A 22372-nucleotide genomic window follows, 5' to 3' on the forward strand; every position below is an offset into this window, starting at 1 on the left:
TATCTTTATTCACTTTTCTTATTGATATGCAGATTAAGTCGGTGTATTTCTTTAATTTGGACCAATAAAAGTCGTTGTTAACAAACTTGAACTAAATTAGTTCTTCTGTACTCCGTCGTACTTTGAAATTGTTCATATGTAATTCTGTGTAATGGTTTCACTTGTGCAACTGTTTATCTTTTTGTCCTTCGGAAATGACTTTTGTCAATTATATTAAGAAGCATGTAAAGATCAGTACAACGTATTTTTTATCAGGATTCCTTCGTGAGTGAGTCGGGAGACGTATCGCATTTGTGGCCAATTAGTCTTGGTTCCGAGTTCAAATGGAGGACAATTTCTCTCGGATGTAACTCGAGAAGCGGTTTTTATTCCGCTTTAAGCTTATATGACTCCTTCCAGCATAACCCGGTTGTTGCATAATAACATCAAGGCGAAACAAACTTATTTCTGTCCATATATGATATGAATATATAGAGCAAATCATTTAAACCATAAAAACCTGGTTTAAACCAAAACAACCGTTTTTTTTTTGGTTTTTTAAATAAAAACCATGGTTTTTGCCAACCCTGATGCTGGATATGTCTGTCATTAGCGGTGAGTGTTTTCATTTTTTTAATTTATATTATTTTTATTCTTGATTTGTTTCCCGCTTGTAAATTAGGTTTATAGTAGTGGTTTGATTATTTATTGTTGTTTTGGATGTTTTTATGGTACTTGAGCGGTGGGTTTGGGGGGCGGTAGCCCCCCATTTAGATCTTAAAATTGGTAGTCACCGCTTCACCTAAATTGATGTTTAGTAACATTTGGCCCTTGTACTTATAGTATAATTCTTAACATCGTATAGTAACATTTTGGCCCTTGTACTTATAGTATAATTCTTAACATCGTACAGTACTTTCACTCTGTTAGTAACTGTAAGCGATTCATCTGATCCGGTTCCGGGAGCAGTTTAGGGATGATTCCTAAACTGCTCCGGGAACCGGATCAGATGAATCGGTTGTAGTCACTGTTTGGCTCAAAGTAAAAATTTGCCCCTGCCTTGACTCCGTTAGGTGGTATTAGTGCTTTTAGTGGCCACTTAGTATAAGTTGGTTTGTGTTTGATGGACTAGTTTTTATGGCAGATGTTCACACTGTCTTTCGAACAATAATCAGTACCACGTGTGCCAGGGTCACAGCCTGGAATTTTTGGGTAGAAGCTAGAGATTTTTGTGCCGTGTCGCCCGACTACTTTGAAAACAGAAAAAAAGCATCAAAGTGTATTGCATTCGGTTATATTTTGTTGGATTACATTAAGTTATGTTAGATTAGGTTACATTAGGCGTGCAGTATTACTTTAATACGGATCCATAGTATAAGTATTAGTAGTAGGAGCAGGGGTAAAAATAGTAATAGTAGTAGTAGGAACGGATTAGAAGCTCGGCAGGGGTTGTTGGGTTCTGTTCTCGACGTGGAATGGGCAAATAAAGGACTAGCCAATCTTTTTCTGTACATTTTACAATTTCTGGATCCGTATAGTAAAACAAGTGTACCTCTCCGCGAAATAATCCATCCGCCTCCATATACAGTGCCGCTAACAACATCAAAAACAGTCAACAAATACAACCACTTTCTTAACTTCCCCTTACTTCCCTTGTACTCATTCTTTTTCACAAACTTAAATAAATTCTCCAATTGACCCGATATTTCCTAAAATGGCTCCGGCGATACGGCGCTTAACCCAAACTAAATAATATCCCTTCCCCCCGTGTTTGTTCTTTCTTCGAATTTCGTGTGGTCCGGTGATAAAGCAGTAATGCCCACGAGGATAGTGGCTGGGAAAACACGTTCTATGGCATAAAACACATGCAGTGTATCGTGCACAGCAGGGTTGGCAAAAACCATGGTTTTTATTTAAAAAAACAAAAAAAAAAAAAACGGTTTTTTGGGTTTAAACCAGGTTTTTATGGTTTAAACGATTTGCTCTATATATTCATATCATATATGGACAGAAATAAGTTTGTTTCGCCTTGATGTTATTATGTAACAACCGGGTTATGCTGGAAGGGGTCACATAACCTTAAAGCGGAATAAAAACCGCTTCTCGAGTTACATCCGAGAGAAATTGTCCTCCATTTGAACTCGGAACCAAGACTAATTGGCCACAAATGCGTTACGTCTGCCGACTCACTCACGAAGGAACCCTGATAAAAAAAAAAAAATACATTGCACTGATCTTTACATGCTTCTTAATATAACTGTCAAGAGTCATTTCAGAAGGACAAAAAGATAAACAGTTGCACAAGTGAAACCATTACACAGAATTACATATGAATAATTTCAAAGTACGACGGAGTACAGAAGAATTAATTTAGTTCAAGTTAGTTAACAACGACTTTTATTGGTCCAAATTAAAGAAATACGCCGACTTAATCTGCATATCAATAAGAAAAGTAAATAAAGATACGAATTATTTGAGTCCACTTTGGCTCAGACTCATTTATACATAAATAGATACCAAAGATACTTATTTCACTAAATGCCTCTCGTGGGGTCTGTATGACCCCCTTCCCCCCCACACACACACAAAGTATTGCATTTTCGATGTATTTTATCAATAGTAAACATTGAATCGAAACAATATTTAGAATTTTTCTTCGATTGCAATTACATAACAATAATAACAACTACAAGAAAATCACAAAATAAACATTTATAAACTTGTAAAAAAAAAGTTGCTTTTGTAGCAGGGTGGATTGATTTAAATCAGTCTGATTTAAATCACGATTTTAATCAAGATTTAAATCACTTGATTTTTTAAATAAAAATCGTTGATTTAAATCAAATTCCGAAATGAATTAATTTAAAGTGAAAGTAAGTAAAATCCCGTTTCTCTTCTGTTATTTCGATTATGGAAGATAATAATCATAATACAATGAGACTCAAATGTATGTAAGCACAGTATGAAAACTAGTATCATGTAGGGAACGATCAGGGAAAATCCCGTTTGAACGGGTTACGGGTGAACCCTGCTTTCTTCTCTTTGTAACACAAGGTTTTAAAATTTCTATTCCAACGGGGAAATCACCATGGACATTTAATATGAAAACTCTTTTGTGTACACGTTTATTTGTTTGTTTCCAGATAATAGGGGCGTATTTAGAGGTGTCCGATCCTAAACAAGAAAAAAATTAGATTTTAAAATTTTGGGCTAAATTTATGTACTAAACACAAAGAAGTTCCTCGGGATCGTAATACGACAAATTTTGGATGCGTTAAAATATCGAATAATACTTTTGATAAAGTGGATACTTGACCCCATTGCAGAACATGCCGCGATCTGCGATGTGATCGCAAAAAATTTGCCGTGCCTGTGCAGGAAAGATTGTCAGAGGAAATAAAATAGCCAACAGAAAAGTATAAAAACGTGCCTGCTATGTATAGATGTCTTAAATGCACGGACAACTAGCATTTGAACTGTTTTTCACGTCACATAAAGCATATTTTTAACAATCATAAGTGTTTCTTCTTCTGGAACTGATCATCTTGATTTTTTTATTTTGGAAATCCCGCAGAAAATTCCTACAGGGAATTCGTGTTATGATTCAGTTCAAAATCTCTTATCGTCGCGAATTGTGTCGAGGATTTAGAAGCTTTAAAATATATAAAACGATAATTATGCCTGTTGTGCTGTATGGTTGTGAAACATGGTCGCTTACGCTGAGGGAAGAACTCAGACAAAGTAATTGAGAATAAAATCCTGAAACGGATATTCGGAACCAAAAGGAACGGAAATGAGGAATGGCGAAAACTTCATGATGAGGAACTGCATAATTTATTCCATTTACCAAACATTGTTAGGGTCATCAAATCTTGGAGGCCCAGGTGGGCAGGACATGTAGCGAGAATGGAAGAAAGTAGGAACGCTTTCAAAGTTTTAACTGGAAGTCCAATCCGAAAACGACGATTAGGAAGCCTAGGCGCAGATGGGAGGACAATATTAAGTTGCATCTCGCAGAAATAGGAATACAAAGTAAAAACGGGATCCAGTTGACTAAGGATAGAAGTCAGTGGAGAGCTTTTGTGAACATGGCACTGAACCTCCGGGTTCCATAGGTCATAGAGTGAGTTAGTTAATTTTAGGCGAAATTTATGTACTTTATATGGATTTCGTGCCGCTAGCTAGTTCCAATTGTTTAAAAATATGCCCCTGCCAAATATCAGTAACCTTCGTGAAAAGAAAAGTGTCATGTTGATATACATTGCTGTACTTTTTCCTTAATGCTTAAGAAACATTGTTTGGGATTGAAATAGGTTAATGATTGGGAATTAATTCAAAATTTAAACCCAATACTTTCACGTAAATGACATAATTAACATTTAATACTAATTCCTAATGTTTTTTCTTCAGTTCGCGACTTGTATTATACGAAGAAAAAGATTTGATTTAAATCAAAAAAATAAAAATAATTTTTTTGAAAAAAATCATGATTTTTTTCCACCCTGTTTTGTAGTATAATCTTTTTGAGTAATGAACGGGGAATTTAGGTCTAAATATAATACGAATAATATACGGGAATGAAACGTGATAACCCACAAATGTGTGTTCATCAAGATTTTACAAACACACACTTTTACGAACATTTTTTTGTTTTTTTGGTTCAAACCAGGTGTTTTTTTTTTTTTTTTAAAAAACAGCTGGTTTAAACCACCTTGGTTTAAACCAGCCAACCCTGGTGCAAAGCTTTGCATCCCTTCTGTGAACACTTTGTACACTACCAACACTTATCCCATTCTAATTTCTACCTTACACATGTAAGAGTTAGGATCCCGATATATTTTGATTACTTGTACAATCCTATTATTTCTTCCGTGGGTGTTAAAAAATTTGGTTCTTTTTTGCTCTATTTCACCACGTTTGGTTTAGATGCTTATTAGTTTACGCTATACATTTCCCATCTAATACTGGATCATACACATCCTAGGTTAGTAAATAAGACGATTGGTTTGAAACACTGCCATATTATGCTCTATAGCTTATTTCCCTATTATTGCATCTGTGCGCGAACTGATATAGTCCTGATTTAAACGAGACTGCCATCTGTGGCAGTTAACCTCCCCCCTTTATAAAGAAAGAAATAGAAGATTAAAAACTTCGTTAATAATTATAGTGCGATTATATTGTCAACAAGTCGGCATACAAAGTACGGATGTAAACTAAATTGATGCCGATTAAGAATATATGTACTGATAGATATGAAATAAAATATTTTAGTTCCACGATTATCTGTGTAGGCTAAAGGAGACTGTGATGATGAGAGTAAATGGAATGATGCATGATGTCAAGTTTAAGCCAAATCCCAGAGTTTTCCCATCGCCAACTGACCCTTGTGCACAGGTGCGTTGTCTTGGTGAAAGATTATTTCTTTTTCAAGCCAGGCCTCTTCTCGCGAATTTTGTCATCCAGTTGGTCAAGAAGGTTGGAATAATATTCGCCTGTAATTGTTCTCCCTTTTGCAAGGTAATCAATTAACAGGATCCCTTTCGCATCCCAAAACACACTGGCCATGACCTTTCCGGCCGATACGATCGTCTTTGCTTTCTTCGGCGCTGCACCACCGGTTTCCACCCACTGTTTGGACTGCTGTTTCATTTCTGGCGTGTAGTGGTGAACCCATGTCTCACCCATTGTCACAAATCGCCGCACAAAATCGGTCGGATCCTTTCTGAATCGGTCCAAAGATTGCTGCGGAAATCGTTTTCGCATTTGCGTTTGGTCGGCAGTCAGCAAATGCGGCACTCATCTTGCGCAGAGCTTTCGCATCCCTAGTTCTTTGTGCAAGATGTTTCGCACCCATTCCTCCGATATCCTCACACTCTCAGCTATCTCACTCACCTTCACTCGCCTATCGTCCAACACGATATCATGCGCTTTTGCGATTGTTTCCGGTGTGGTTGCGGTTTTCCATCTTCCTTCACGTGGGTCATCTTCGACGGATGTGCGACCACGTTTAAATTCAGCTGCCCACTTTTTAACGGTTGACATGGAAGGAGCAGAGTCCCCGTAAACTTTTGTCAACTTCGGATGAATTTCCGTAGGGGTTAATCCGTCCAAAACGAAAGATTTTATTACCGCATGATATTCAAGTTTATCCATTCTCACAACTAACACGCAAGACGTCTTAACTGCAACGATGCCTGCACACAAACTACTTGAGAGAACAAGTTGACACTTATACGAACAACTGAAAAGCGCCCCTAGGCAAGAACAATAAAATTTTTCTGATTGGAGTGCTATCTCTGGGTCAGGCCGAGAACTTTTCACCCCGCCCTCGTATTTGACGAAACAAGATTATGTCGCAGACATATTATTATTATTATTAACGATAGTGTAATACACAGACACATTATATATATATATTGACAACCTCCCTGCATCTGAGCCTAAATATGGGGATGAAAAATGCTTTAATGATGCAGTTAGGTCGCTTCCGTCCATTATCCGAAATGGACAGGAATAAACCAAGTTTACTTTATGTTTAGCGAGAGGTTATTTAAATGATCAACATCAAATACTTTAAATAATAACTATATTCTGGTTTAATTAAGTTAAGTGTAATGTGTGATGTTTAGCGTTAGATATGACATGACACTCTCAGATTCAGTACCAATGGGATTAAACTTCTGAAAATTTAAACATAGGCCACAACATAGCCGATGACATACCTGGATACCATTGTCTGAACCATGGATGATGTCTGGAAACTGGATACTCGCTGACTGTTGTCCAGCTGTCAACCGACAACTGGAGACCGTCTGGTCTCGAACCTGAGACCGAGGTTTCACGCACCTCGTTCACACCTTCTTCTAGACTGTTCACGCTCGAATTCCTCTACTCAACTTTCCTTTCAATACAACAAAGAATTGGTTTTTATTCCATCTTCCAGACGATGGAATGTGTCTCCTCAACTCTGGAGTGACGTCAAATGTCTTAGCTGTTGGAAAACTTTCGTTTCTCCATTGTTGTGCCATGTCCAAAATTCTCAGACAGTGTATTTCTGCCAATCTGCATATTATGTCATATCCGAAATTATGTATTCTGTGAACAAGCTGAATACACAAATATTTTACATCATTATAGAGCTTACAAGCTCTTTTCTTAATTCTTGTCTTTTCAACATAATGCACATACTATGTCTAGACAACATAAACAATAACAACATCATGTGTAATCTCTTACTCCATGATAATGTTTACTTTTTCTCTGATTCTTTATGAAACACAACTCGACTTTATTATAATATGATTTTGAATCAGATTAACCTTAAAATAGTAAACAATAAAACAATAATGATAATGATTGATTATCGGATCCATCTACAATATATATATATATATATATATATATATATATATATATATATATATATATATATATATATAGTAGTACTATATATACACACAGGATGTTAATGAACTATACCGACATACTGTAAGAGGTGATTCTTCACATCTAAATAAGAGAAAAATATAATATGGACCTGTGGGGAAAAAGTGCATTGTTTCAGAGCTAGGGCTGTCCAAAATCGCGAAAAAGCCAAATTTAGAGAGGGCCTGTTTCGAATTCGAGAAACTGTGGATGATGGTCCTTTTCAGCGTAAAGAAAGTCATTCATAAGAAGTCCAAAAATGCACATTTCATTGATGTTCAATGGATGTACAGAGTATTTCCTGCAGGGTGAAATTCCCAGACATGCCATCAACCGAATTTTGTGATTGGTCCAAAGTAGACAAACAATAAGTCTTGATAGCAGTGAACACTGAATCGTTTGACACGACGTCAGAAGTGTTAAGTATCTCAGCACCACGGTCTTTCGTACTCGGGGAAACATGCTGCGATGTTTTCTTTTACGTTCATACGTGAAGAAAAAGTGAAATATACCGTAAAGAAATACATCGCATTACACCTTATTCTGAATACAAAAGAACATGGAACTGCTGGTTTCTAATACTTCCGACTTCTCTCCTAAACATTAGGTATCCATTGTTGTCATGGCTTACCTCTTGCCTACTTTGGGCCCCCCTAAAATCTGAAAATCTATTGAGAGCATATCTGAGAATTACACCCTGTAAGAATACCCTGTGCACCAATTGAAAATTGATGAAATATGCACGATGAAATTATCATGATGAAATTGGATTGTGTAGGCGTGGCTTCCTTTACGCTGAAAAGGACCACCATCTACAGTTTCTGGAATTCGGAATAGGGTCTGTTGAGATCTAGCTTTTTCGCGATTTTGGACAGTTCTAGCTCTGAAACTATGCACTTTTCACCATAGGTCCATATGAACTTTTTCTCTTATTTTGATGTGAGGAGTCACCACCTACAGTTTGTCGGTATAGTCTATTAACACCCTGCATATATAGTACTATATACATATATATAGTATGGAGTAATGCGAGAGGATGACAAAGGGCGACGCAGGAATTACTGTAAAGTGTGAGTACAGGGGTGGGACGAACCCCTGATCGCTTACTTGGTAAAGGTTAAAAGGGCTACCCTAATTATTAAACAGACATGTTAGGAATTACGTCATCACTTTTAAACAAGAACAAGTATTATCCTTGTTCGCACATACTGATGAATTTCACAGACACTGAAATTATAATGAGAGTAGGCAAAAAAAGTAATTATAATCCAATACACCAAAATATCATGGCCTTTCGAACGTTTAGACAATTTCTATCCTACTCTGACCTTCTATGTTGAATTTCTAGAAGCGCCTTACTTAGTACGTTTCAGTTACGATGTAGGGTCAATATTTAGCAATTAGAAAAGAATATAGTTTCATTCTTTCGAAACAGAGAATAGCACTAACACAATGAGAAGCAAAAGTAAAGAACTGTAGGGATTAATTTCAGTTAGAAGAAAATATTCACTAAAGAGAATTTCATCCAACGAGAACGAGCACCTTCCAATTTTCCATACTGCCTCACATGTGATCAACGGTTAAGCACTTCAATGGAGAAATTCACGGTCATCCTGTCTAAACATAGGCCATTGTACTCGAACAAACTCAATAAAGAATAAGTGTTACCTTAATGTTCAATTGGCATAGTTACAATTCCTCACATATCCAATCGTAGACTTCACTGCTAATAAAATATATCAACGGATATACAGTGTTAAGGCGGGCATAATGAATTTTACTCATCTTCGAAGAATTTTTTCAGAGACTTGAATGCGCTGCTTACTTCATTTGCCCAATTAGTCACTAAAATTTGTTTAATTCTTCTTTGTTAAGATTTCCACATAACAGCATGAATTCTCATCGATCTATCATCACAAGGACGAGGTTCTAGCGTTTGATCAGCGTGCCGCCATGTTTTGTTTGTATAAAGAACTCTTGACGCGCACACCTGCCTAATGCTTTCGCGACTCGTGACTGAGGATATAATTTGAATCAGTAAATTAATCTTTCAAGTAAAATAAAAGGCAACAAAATATTTTTAACCGTTCCAGAGATAGAGCATTTTAATACTTTGCTGAAATTCGTATGTAAGAAAAGGCACCATCTTTGGACGGATGTTTTTGAGTTAAAAAAAAAAAAAAAAAAAAAGTTTCACACTTTGCTCTGAATTCTAACATCTGTTACTTTCAGTAACGTCTTAGACTCAAGGTAAGATTTTTTTCTTTGCCTACCTTAGTTAATCTGAACTTTGCCAATAGATGAATTTAGGGTCAGTACAGAATTGAACGTTATCTCCTAAGTGTAACTGTACATCAAGTTACTAATAAGATATGTTGCTTGAAGTTCAATAGACTTTAAGATTATTGGGTTTATGTTCTAAATTTGTCTATCGGTTGATTAATGTTTTATGAAGTTTCATTCTGGGGAGAGGTGAGACATTTTCGGTCGAGTTATATCAACTCTTCCGGGTAGAAAGAAGGAATTTTTCCAGGATTTTTTTTTTTTCAATTGGGTTATGGGATTGGATAGCTTGCTTTTGTGAATTGCATTACAGAATTGGTTTGGATACATTTTAACGATTGTTATTCAAATCTGGTCAGTAAAGACTGGAGGTTTGCCTTTCGATAGAGCTGCAATAATATTTTGTTTAGACATGAACGTGTGGATTGTTTAAGTATTAATATAATTGTTTCAACTTATAAGGAATTCAGAACTCTTTGTTTTTCAGGAGAGAAATTTTCCTCTGAATTTATTTCTTGGTAATAGCACTAATGTAACAAGAACGCTTGTATGTCCTCCGTCAAATTACGCAAAAATTAATAGATTTGAACAAAAATTAATATTAGGAAATCTATAAAATAAACTTAACAAAATCATCTCGATCATCACTAACGTAGTTAATGTTACTCAAATCAATACTTGGTTCTCGAATATTAAACCTGTGAAGTTTATTATTATTATTATTATTATTATATACTTTCCATCCTGATAGCAACGTGTGATTGTTGTACTTTGATATTTAAAAGTAAGTTACAAGGTGAAAGTTATAGTATTTGTTACTAATGTAAGTGACACCAACTAAATATTTTTTAGTTTATTTATTTATTTTTTGCGTGATGCAGTTGTTTCAGGTGCTTTATTGTAATATTAAGTTATTATATTTTCAGGTGCTATCATGTTGCGGAGTCGCTTTAAAAAGGAAACTGTTAAAAAGCTCGATGCATTTTCCAAAGTTCCTGAGTCGTATAGGGAATTTTCTCCTGTAGGTGGTACAGGTATGTAATTTTACAGACAGTTAGTTCAGTGTGTCACAGATAATGGCGAACATATTCTACGCAGCTGCTGTGAAGTCAATTAATATATTATATAATGAGTTTGTAATTATTAAAATTAATATTATATAATAACTTGTACCAACATATTCTTTTATTTACTGCATCTAATATTTATAACTGTACTGTTTTGCGGTTTCCTGACGCGTTCCCACACGAAACAATGAAAGATTAAATTTCAAGAATGGGATGAATTGTACAGTCCGCAGCAAAAAACCTGCAACATGAACATGTAAGTTTATTATGAAACAACGAAGTCCTTTGCTCCAAAATAAGTGTGCAGGGGGGGGGGGGGACGCCGAGGTTTCTTCTCGTGTGATTCGTGCCACTTAGACGTTATGTTGATTCCCTGCGCTGTTAGGAATAGTTTCACAATAAACTTACATGCTCATGTTGCAGGTTTTTTGCTGCGAACTGTACGTGAGGTGCTCAGATCTGCTTAACAAAGTTAACGTTAAAAACCGTTGGTTCGTTGGTTGATTTGGAATTTAGAGTCTTTTTCAGCAGCAAGGCTATATGAGACGTGGGCCTATAGCTTAATGTGGACCTAAACCACGTGAACTGTCGCTCGAAGTCGAATCCAAGTCTCCCTCCAAAGACTCGTACACTAACCATGTAGCCACGAGAGAACTGGGATCTTACAACATTAAATACTAAATGCAATGAATAAAAATACAAGTAACTGTGGAATAATATGATGAATTAGTAAAGAATTGGATTAGTCTTTTCTTTCATTATTCCAAGGCAGATGTTTACCTATTTATAACGTAACTGTCTACAAGAATGACCGAAAATATAAGATATCTATTGTAAAATCATAGATATTTTATTGTAGTACATGTGCGTTCATTGAGAGACATTGCTCTGCTTTTATCTCAATGAAAATGTATGATTTCTGTATTATTTTATTTTTCAGTATCTATATTAGGTTTTATCATCATAGTATGGCTGATATTCGCTGAAGTTTCGTACTACCTAGATAGCCATTTTAGATTCAAGTTTGTTCCTGATACCGATTACGCAGCCAAATTGAAGATTAATGTGGATATTACTGTGGCTATGCCTTGTTCAAGTAAGTTAGCTTTTTCTAAAGGACTGGGTTAATAAACATATATTTTTATATACTTTTATTTGATTATTGTACAAAGAAAGAATCAAATTGGTTCCGTCATTTGATACATGAGTATGATTATACATACAACAGGAAACTTGCTGCTAAAATATCCGGATAACGGATGTTATCTGAATAAATGTTAGCAAATTGTGATGGTTGAGGGAAGTCACGTCGCTAAAAATTCAAATTTTATTACTACAAACTAAGGGAAGAAAGCTTCATATAATGTCAGGAAGTTGTATACAAGAATTAGGATACTAAGTAAACTTTTTTCCCTTAGTTTGTAACAATAAAATTTGAATTTCCTGCTTCGTGTGTCACCACTGGTATTAACAGAGTCCGAGATAGGAATATTTTACTGCTTTTAAAAAATATCATTAGCCTAAGGTGTCATGTAGGAGACCATGGTTCATAAAAATGAAATCCATACAGGGACAAATCATTCTACGTCCTTTTTATAAAACTCACTTTGTGTCTTCAATATGGTTCTATTAGATACTTTTGTTGTTATGTTCTAAACTAGCTAACTCTTTTTGTTAGATTATGTGGCATAGTAATTTATGTTGTACGTATTTTAATATCTTCCTTCAACTTTCCAATACCTTTCCGTTCCGTCTAAGTTGATAGGAGACTAAATAAATCTCTCAACCACACACTCGCTTGAAGTCTGTAATATATTATACCATCGTCAACCTATCTGCATGCTAGGTTTAAAGTGGATAGAAACATGTATAAAGAATTAAGATTGTTCAGTTGAGAATCAGAGATTATGAGATAATGCTAGGATGACAATGAGTAATACTGATTTAGAAATACCACCTATACAAGAACTAAATGATGATTTTTTACGCCCAAAGGTTGTGTATTTTAGACTAAGGAAATGGTGAGTAATGAACGACGATAATGAAATAAATGATAAAAGATCAATACCTCGGAATTCGAACCTGCAACTGATAATACCCAGGAACGAAAGCTTTAACGCCTTCATATCACCATCAAAATTGATCAATTTAAGCCTTTGAAGTGTTGGAAACAGAAACAAGTAGTCCATAGAGTCAAGTTCGGCAAATATTTGTGTGTATGTCTTTCTTTGTTTGTTTGTTAAATAAGAAGTCAACTATTTGGTCAATCGTGAGAAGCTAGAGTTGTGCTTAAAGAGGATTCCATGAAGCTCTGACTTGGTTGCCGCTGGAGACAACTCAAATTACTGTGTATCAAACTGCAGTCACTATCTATTATTTTTCACCAAGAACTGCTTTCATCACACTTAATCTTTAGAAGGAGCAGCAACCATCTTCTTCCCTGCATTGCGTTAACGTTAGACCTTTCGCAGTTTGAACTTTCTTCATGAACTCTGAATATTGATCAACATTTGCTTTCACGGTCGGAATGGTGTATTTGTATTTACATGTGATCACTGTAGACAGCAATTGTGATTTACCCAATCAAATTTGTCTAGCATGAAACTTGAACTCGTCCATCCTTCCCTGTTTTTGTGTCTCCATCTACGGATGTAGCATTTAACAGGAACAGTACTTTTCATCTTGAAGTGTTCATGCCCTGCGTAATGCTGGCAATCTAATCCCCAGTTCCGCCTCTAACTCACTATAACATACTGAATTTTCTTTCATAGATTTACTATAGCAGATTGTCGTTCAGTGGTCAGGGCTGTTCTTGGCCATCCACATTTCAGCCCATTAGACTTTTCATTGCGAAATTCTCGAAATCAGTTCAAAACTGCTGGTTTCTATGGTATATAATTTTCAAATACCAGTTGTAAACTTTCAGAATAACCACTGACTTCAAATCCCATTCTAAAGTCAATGAAAATCGTTGCAGTAACTGCTCTCGACTTAGCTCCGTGATGATTACAAAAACTGCTGCTTTACGCATAGTTTCCTGCAAGCATGGGTTTTTGCGATCGTGAACAGAGTCACTCGTCAGGTATGATACCACAGATGCACTGAAGTTGCAATTTGTGTTATTATTTTCCATCAATTCAAAATTCTTGACCAGATCCTCGTACTCACCTGCACGCGTCAATTACTGTAATATAGTTCTGCTATATGAGCCTCTTACTGCATAAAGGATCAAGAAGGCAAGGCCTAAAGCTAAGGCTTCTATCATAACCACCCTTTATATTAATATAAATATGTAGATTAAAATTATAAACAACAGTTTAATACAGGGTGGATTGATTTAAATCACTATGATTTAAATCACGATTTAAATCAAGATTTAAATCACTTGATTTCTTTAATAAAAATCGGTGATTTAAATCAAATTCCGAAATAAAATAATTTAAAGTGAAAATAAGTAAAAATCCCGTTTCTGTTGTATTATTTCGGTTATGGAAGTTAATAATTATAATACAATGAGACTCAAATGTACAGTATGTACAGCATAGTATGAAAACGTGTCATGCACTGGAAGATTAGGGGAAATCCCGTTTTGAACGGGCAACGGAGCAATACTGCTTTCTTTTCTTCGTAACAATGGATTTGGGTTTTTAAATCGTTAACTATTCCAACGGGGAAATCATCATCGACATTTGAGACGAAAATTCTTTCGCGTGCGCGTCTGCTTGCTTGTTCCCAGATAATAGGGCGTATATAGAGGGGTCCTATCCCCTCTCCGATTTCTTTTAAAAGATTTATAATTTTAGGTGTAATTTATGTATTTCGTGCCTCAAGTTAGTTCCAATTTTTTTTAAAAAATATGCCCCTACCAAATATAAGTAACTTTTATGAAAAAAAGTGACATTTTCATAAATGTTGCTATACTTTTTCCTTAATGCTTAACCTTTTAAATTATATTACATATTTTTATCCTATTAAAAATCGAATCTTCATTATTCGATTAAAAAAGTACCAATGAACCTTTTTACTTCGTTTTTTTTCCAAGACTGAAGGCACTGTAGAATATGTTACATATGCTTTCACGCCTTTCTGCGTCGAGACATAGTCTGTGATGACGACATAAATTTAAAAATATTTTTTTATGCCTATTATTATTATTTTTCGGCAGGCTTACATTTTGCATTCAAAAGACTGAAATTTTGCACACTCATTCAGTGCACCCCTTAGTATTTTTCAGATGTTTTCATATCTCTGCGTGAAAACAGGAAGGTCCAGAGGGAAAATGCAAAAATAATAATAATAATAAATAAATAAAATAAAATAAAAAGCTTTTTCCGCGATTCAGATGGAGACATATGAATGGTATCGTTTGAAACGCTGTGTTCTATTCTGAAGAGAATGACGTACAAACAATGATCCTAGGATAAATAGGGATCTTTCAGGAAACTGTTGCCTGAGATCCTGTTTTATAAGGGAATCTGGGGATTTGGCGATATTTTTCGCGGGCTTACATTTGCACCTAGAAGATTGAAATTTTGCACATTTATTCAATGCACCCCTTAGTATTTTCCAGTGTTTCAGATCTCTACCTTAAAACAGGGGGTTGGTCCAGAGGGGTAAAAAGTAAAAAAGGATATTCTTTTAACAGAAGATCTCTTTTTTCTTGATTTTTCCGCCCCAGATACACCATGGAGACATTTGAATGATACGATTGAAAATCTTCTTTATTCTGAAGAGAATAATATACAAATCACGACCCTAGGATAAATAGAGATGTCTGAGAAAATTTCTATATTACATGCGTGTTATCTGGGACATTGTGGGGATGTTCTTAGCTCATTGTTAAATATTTTTCCCGCCCTTACTATTCAAGATAGCTTGAAATTTTATACACACATTTAGTACACCCCTTAATATTTCCCAGTTCATTTTGAGATATGTGCGTTAACACAAGGGAGTCCAGAGGAGATCAAAATTTAAAAAAAAAGTCAGGAAAAAACATTTTTTCTCAAAATTTCCCGCTTCAGGGGCACGATAGGGAAATCTGAATGTTACCGTTTCAAAAGCTGTTCTATTCTGAAGAGAATTAGGTATGAACCATGATCCTAGGATAAATAGGGATGATGATGTAGCTGCTTGACTGAAAGTCTATAATTTTCCTTTTAAAAAAGCCATAATTTAAAAGGGTTAAGAAACAATGATTGGGATTAACAGAGGTTAACAATTGGGGATTAATTCAAAATTCAATCCTAATACTTTCACTTAAATGGCATAATTAGCATTTAATACTAATTCCTAATGCTTTTTCTTCAGTTCGCGACTTGTAATTTACGAGGAGAAAGATTTGATTTAAATCAAAAAAATCGATTTAAATCAAAAAAATCAACAAAAATGATTTTTTTAAAAAAAATCATGATTTTTTTCCACCCTGGTTTAATATCATAAAAAATTCTTAGTCTGGAATGGTGACATGTTTCCTCTTGTTTCGATGACTCAGGATACGTGAATTAGGCATAAAGTTATTTTGAATAACCATCGCGTGTGTTAATGGGTTGAATTTTTAAAATTGTACCTTGACTTATTTTGTAATGCGTAAAATTATAACATTAATGAAATAAAAGACACTCATTGATTTATATGCATTTATTTCAGATATTGGTGCCGATATATTGGATACCACAAACCAGAATATACTCAGATTTGGAATATTAGAAGAGGAGGATACGTGGTTTGAATTGAGCCCTCGTCAGAGAATGCATTTTGACTCTATGCAACAAGTAAACTCTTACTTAAGAGAGGAATTCCATGCATTGCAAGACTTGTTATGGAAATCTGGTTACAACACTATGTTCGGTGACATGCCGCCAAGGTTAGTATTTAAACATTTCTTCTTTAATTTATCGTATGTTTATTAAATAGCACTTTTTAAACAGTAAGTGCATTTTTATGTTCTTTGTTATCCATAGAAATGCTTAAAGATTTGAATTAAAGTTGATATCAAATTTTTTATATTGCATTCTGTGATTTATTAACTGGGTAAGTATTTATATTGTTGACAGATGCTGTTCACCTTCTGCAATCAAAACCAATTAAACCATAGGGCAATGGATTTACTTTTGTACCTGATTTATTTATCATATTTTTAATTAAATGTTTTCAATATGTAAACTCTTGCTATAGTCACAGTCGCAAGAGTCGAAAACATCTAAGAACACAAGAAATATATAAGGTACAAACGTAAGTTCATTGTTCTACGTTATACCTATAGCTCTCCTACGGGGAGACATAAAGTGTCAACGAACGTGGTCACTAGCCTCCCAAACGTGTCATTAACACGGATCATTGGGCTCGGGAGGGTACGCGGTACCTCACCAAATACCTTTGATGGTTGTGAGGCAAGCTATTACCGCTCCTACCGGGGAGTGCGATTATTGCCTCCCTAATGGGGAATATCTATCAAGAGCAGATGGAGTATATCACTCATTGATACCGGTAATGTACGGTGTACCTCATCCATAAAATGAGGAAAGGGGAAGGCAGGTCCTTGTACAATCCGCGGCAAAAAACCTGCACCATGAGGATGTAAGTTTATTGTGAAACTACGCCTAACAGTACAGGGAATGAACATAACGTCTAAGTGGAACGAATCACGCCAGGATAAACCTCGGCCTCCTCCCGTGCACACTTATTTTGGAGCAAAAGACTTCTTCATTTCACAATAAACTTATATGTTCATGTTGCAGGTTTTTTGCCGCGGATTGTACCTTGTCACCCTATCGGGGGAAGGAAGCCTTCCAAGCCGGGGTACGAGACCCTCGGGTCAACCTGGTATTCCTGGTTTGGGTTGAACTTCGCCAGGATGTGGTCATACTAGGGGATTCGGTAACTTGGAGATCCTTTAAGCTTACCTTATAACGCTCGGGAGCCATCACTGCTTATGATGGTAGACCTCTTCTCGCTAGAGAGGGTCCCTCTATCAGTAGATAGAACAGAGAGACACTAAGGCCAGTCTAGAGTTAGGTAATTCGAACACTAGGGCTGTCGAACTTTTTAAACTTAATCTATTATTCCTCTTTGGAACGGGGAGGGGACAGTTAATGTGTAAGACTCCAAGAAATGGGAGCAGCAGTATTTCTGAGAACTCTGGCTCTATTATAGGTAAGGTGCAACTCGAACTGGCCATGGGGCCGCAGTGGTAGAGCGTTCGCCTCTGGTGCATGGGGTCCTTGGTTCGATTCCAGCTTGCGCCAAGTGAACTGTGTGTGTGGGTTTTCTTGGGGTTTTCCCGTTTTCTCCCACTTTCTTCATTCCACCATTTCATTAATTTCTCATCATTACAGTCTCCTTTAGCCTAGCTGGCATAACCGTGGAACATAAAACTTAAAGATTTCATTTTTTTACGAACTGGCCATGTGGTATAAGACTGGTCTATAAGCTAAGGTTCATACTCATCTCATTGCGGGTTAACGACTGAATTGGGCACTCATATTATCTATACCTTATAGCGTCTATTAGTAATTATACAATTGAACTACCACTACCGTTACCATTTTTGCATATATACAAGAAGATGCAGAAACATTATCAGAAGAGAAGATAGTAGAAACATTATCACACAACTTGGAAAGTTGAGCTCCTTCAAGGCTAAGCGTTTATCATATGCACCTTTGGCTTGAGAGACCTAGGTTCAATTCCCGTCTAGAGTTCATGAGGTTCAGATCCCACGTTAAGCTATAGGTCCACGTCTCATATTGCCTCACTACTGAAAGGGACGCTAAACTCAAATCAAATCAGCAATTTGAAAAGTACACTGTAGGCGCATCGTCACTAAACGTTTCATCATATAAAGAAAGAAAAATCAAAGAGCAATGAGAAATCTGTGGTGCACCGTATTTTCTTTATTTCATTTTATACCGTTTTGTTGTAGTGTGTTATCCTGTTTGTTTATTTTTCATTTGAATTTTACGTGTTTTTTCCCCATCCCCTTTCCTTTTTCCTGAAATATTGAACTTGGTTGTTCCGAGAAGGATAAACAAAACTATATTTTGTATCAAATTGATTACATTTATAGTGCATTTTTCACTGATTACATTTATAGTGCATTTTTCACTTAACCATGTTACTAATAAATATCATTTCTTTGGAATTATGCCTTTAATATTTGTATATATATATTTTCATTTTATTCTTAGAGAAATTACTCCGACCAGACCTTATGATGCTTGTAGAGTATATGGAACATTAATTCTTAACAAAGTCGCTGGCAACTTCCATATAACTGCTGGGAAGTCTCTTGTTCTACCACGGGGCCACGTTCACATTTCTGCGTTTATGGCAGAGAACGATTATAATTTCTCACATCGTATAAATAGGTTCTCATTTGGAGATCCTAGTCCAGGTATTGTACATCCTTTGGAAGGAGACGAGAAAATTACTTCGGAACGTAAGTTATTTTCTGTGTTGTTTTAAATAAGTTATTGTTTGTATTTTCTTTATGTAAATGTGTGTGGGGGGGGAGGGGGGGCTATTAGTAGATTCCGAAATCACGAAAAGTATGTTTGATTGGAGCATAATTCTTATTTTCAGAATCGAAGAGAGATTATATACGAGTATATAAAACTTTGTTTAATTGTAACAGTTGTTTCTCTTTCAAACGAAACGTAAGTGATTCTGCTTACCTTTTAGAAACATTTAGATGTCTTACAAAATCTTTTAATTCTGCCTGAGACAGTGGCTTCAGTTGGAACTGTGATGTAGACAGCTTATAATCAAGATCTTCGCGATCTGTTGCTTTGTCACTTCCATCTTCTGTCTCATTTTCAACTACTACAGTGCAGTCTACTTATAACGAACTCGGAAATAGCGAATTATTGGATATTACGAACATAAATGAAATGCCCGTCACATCGCGTATTTAAAACATGGAAGAAATGACCTATATTACGAATAATATTTTCGGTAAAGAGCGCTTATAGCGAAGTTTTCAGAACGGGATCATGTTTTATTTTCTTCTGTTCGTCGAAGAAAGAACTGTTACCGCGGCGGAAGAAGCTGTTGATCCTGAAACTTGGAGAGAATTTCAGGAAGCAGCGACACAGGGAATTACGTATGTCGAGCACGTTGCTGCAGATGGTGCGCTTGTAACTGAGGATCCCGATTAGGGTGGAGCGAAAAAATCAAAGTTGTGCAATCAAATAGCACTAGGTTCCAAAAGTTGTGTTTTGACTAGTATAACATTCGTGAATTTTTTCATAATTTTTGAACTTCATTCACCGCAAGAGCCTTAAATGTTTGAAATTTTGATGAAAATTTGAATTTTCTTGAAAATACTGATATTTTTTTAAAGCTTTTCAATAAAATCGAACTAGATGACAAAAGTTGCATTATGAGTAGATAGACTACACCATTCTTGATTTTCAAAATAATTTGCATCTTCATCCCCCTCAAGGGCCTGAAATTTTGCAATTTTTATGGTATATTCTAAGGCATATTCAAGAGCATTTACATGGCGCAACAGTTGGTCCTCAAAAATTCTAGAGAACTATAGAAAAACGTTTAACCAATTGTGGGAGACTATCCCCTCTAATAATATGATTTGAGATGTGTTTTTTGGGGGAGAAATGTGATAATTAGTGTCCGATTGCCACAGAGGAAAGTGACACGAAATTGATGTCCCCCAGAATAAGCCTCAAATATGCCCGCTTCCCAATGTTGAAGGCAACTCTGCTCCCCTCATTCTCCAGAGCATCGTTTTTCAACTTCATAAATATTTTGAACATCGCTAAAAAAAAGGGAGGGTATTACTCTTCTTCCCCCCCCCCCCCCAATGTTGAAGACAGATATGCGCCGGTGATTGTGAGGATTTACCAATCGTTAATTTTCAAGCGATTGAAGGAAAAAGACGTCAGAAACCTTAGCAGAGACCAAACCTTAGCACTATGTGGGATATTTGCAAAGCAGTCTCTGCTGGTGGCTTTTTACGGAACTTTGTATCAAGAAGTTCGGGAAAATTATTCTATGCCAGATGGATAACTACTGCCAACCAGGACCATAACTTGTGGGAGGCAGGGGCCAGAAGCTCATAGCCGTTCGAGGGGGGCCCATTTTAAGACAAAATTTTCTTACTCCATATACGATACGAACGTGAAATTATAAATGGAGCATCAAACAGGTTCACTACATTAGACCTACATAAACAAAACATCAAACAAAAGATACATAAAACAAAAATGCGTCGTGGGCCCACTTCAGTAAGAAATATCTACTATTAGGAGCCCTAGAAATAATATTTATTCGTATGGCTTTGAAATTTGTCAATATTGTCCTCTTAATTAATTTGTTATGTATAGAACGGCTCCAGAGGCGTAACAAACGGCCCAGCAGACTTTGCAATGCGGGAGGGCCTACAGGTTCCGGGGGGGCCATAAAGAGTAAGAGAAAGATGGAGAGAGGGGGCCCAAGAATTAGAAAAACAACTTTTCTAGGGGCCCCAAATACGCGTATTAATGTCCCCCCCCCCGAAAAAATCTAAATTACGGCGCTGCTGCAAACAGAGTGCTTAGAGTGTACATAAGCAGTACTAACCCAACTTCGAACTTGAAGGAACTGGTTACACTCATCATGAAAGTGTATGCTCCGATGTGGTTTTACATTAAATGTAATCCTGCTATCAAGGATGCTCCTGTGAACTTACATCGTACTATAACCTTTTCACGGTACTTAAGCAATGAACTGAAGCTCATTGGAGCTAGGAAATTCATTTTAATGGTTTCTTCGCGCATCCGGAGAATTTGCTGGTATTTATGCTCGCCGGTGATCGTAAGCATATTCGAAAACTAGCTATGCGAGAATCCTTGACACAAGGTCGAGAATCTCAAACCAAACACCTCCTGTACGTAAGTTCAGTATTCCAGCAATGCACTTTAGTGCTCAGGATTAAACTGACCTAATCAACTGGAAAGAACGCGAAGCAACCGAGCCACCCCTGACGTGCCATTTCTTGGAGGAGGATCTACAGAAATGTGTAACGGAAGGTTCATCTATCCTCCTGTCTGTTTTCTATTTGCCATGTCATACCCAAGCAATCGAGAAGTGCGCTAAAACTGTTACCGAAGCTTCGTCTGAAGTGTGTAACCTTCGTGTGAAGGGTGTTTTAGCTCGAGATGGATTTATCAGAGTAATACTTTTGGATAGGTCAATTATTCCCACATTCGAAACAAAATCTGAATATAAACCAAAAAGTTAAAAAGATAATTTCCAAAGGTGGATGGGCGGAACTCTACATGCAGCCACCTTCTCGTGGTGAGTTCTGGGAACCAGCAAAAAGCTACATATCAAAAATAAAGTCAATGCAAAATTGTTAAATTTATATAATGTATCTTAATATTATGCTCAATGTATTTTTAGATATTAGTGTGAAACCTCATTTTAAAACTTGTTGGAGATAACGAAGACAAAGAAAAAATATTTTTAAAATCATTGAAATTATACTAGTCACGCACAAGGCTTGACGTCTAGCAGATACTATCTGACAGTTCTTGAAAATTGTCAGTGTCTTCAATGAATTTTAAGATTTACCGTATACATTCCAAAATTTTAAGGTTCCTGCAGGCAATAAG

General features: G+C 36.2%; 1 protein-coding gene across 2 annotated transcripts in view; it reads left to right on the top strand.

Moving 5' to 3' along the window:
* The window catches only part of LOC145660490 (endoplasmic reticulum-Golgi intermediate compartment protein 2), a 30368-nt gene that overhangs the window by 2667 nt on the left and 5329 nt on the right, over positions 1–22372 (top strand). Inside the window, exons 2-5 of one of the 2 annotated variants that reach the window (XM_081725580.1) lie at positions 10602–10724; positions 11698–11853; positions 16407–16623; positions 18947–19197. In XM_081725580.1, the coding sequence (XP_081581706.1) occupies positions 10625–10724; positions 11698–11853; positions 16407–16623; positions 18947–19197 (724 nt within the window). In that variant the 5' untranslated portion in view covers positions 10602–10624. The remainder of the gene's footprint in view (positions 1–10601; positions 10725–11697; positions 11854–16406; positions 16624–18946; positions 19198–22372) is intronic. The other variant, XM_081725579.1, reaches the window with a different exon arrangement.

This window comes from Thermobia domestica, chromosome 9 (genome assembly GCF_964235325.1).
Source record: "Thermobia domestica chromosome 9, izTheDome1.hap1.1, whole genome shotgun sequence".
Classification (NCBI taxonomy): Eukaryota; Metazoa; Arthropoda; class Insecta; order Zygentoma; family Lepismatidae; genus Thermobia; species Thermobia domestica.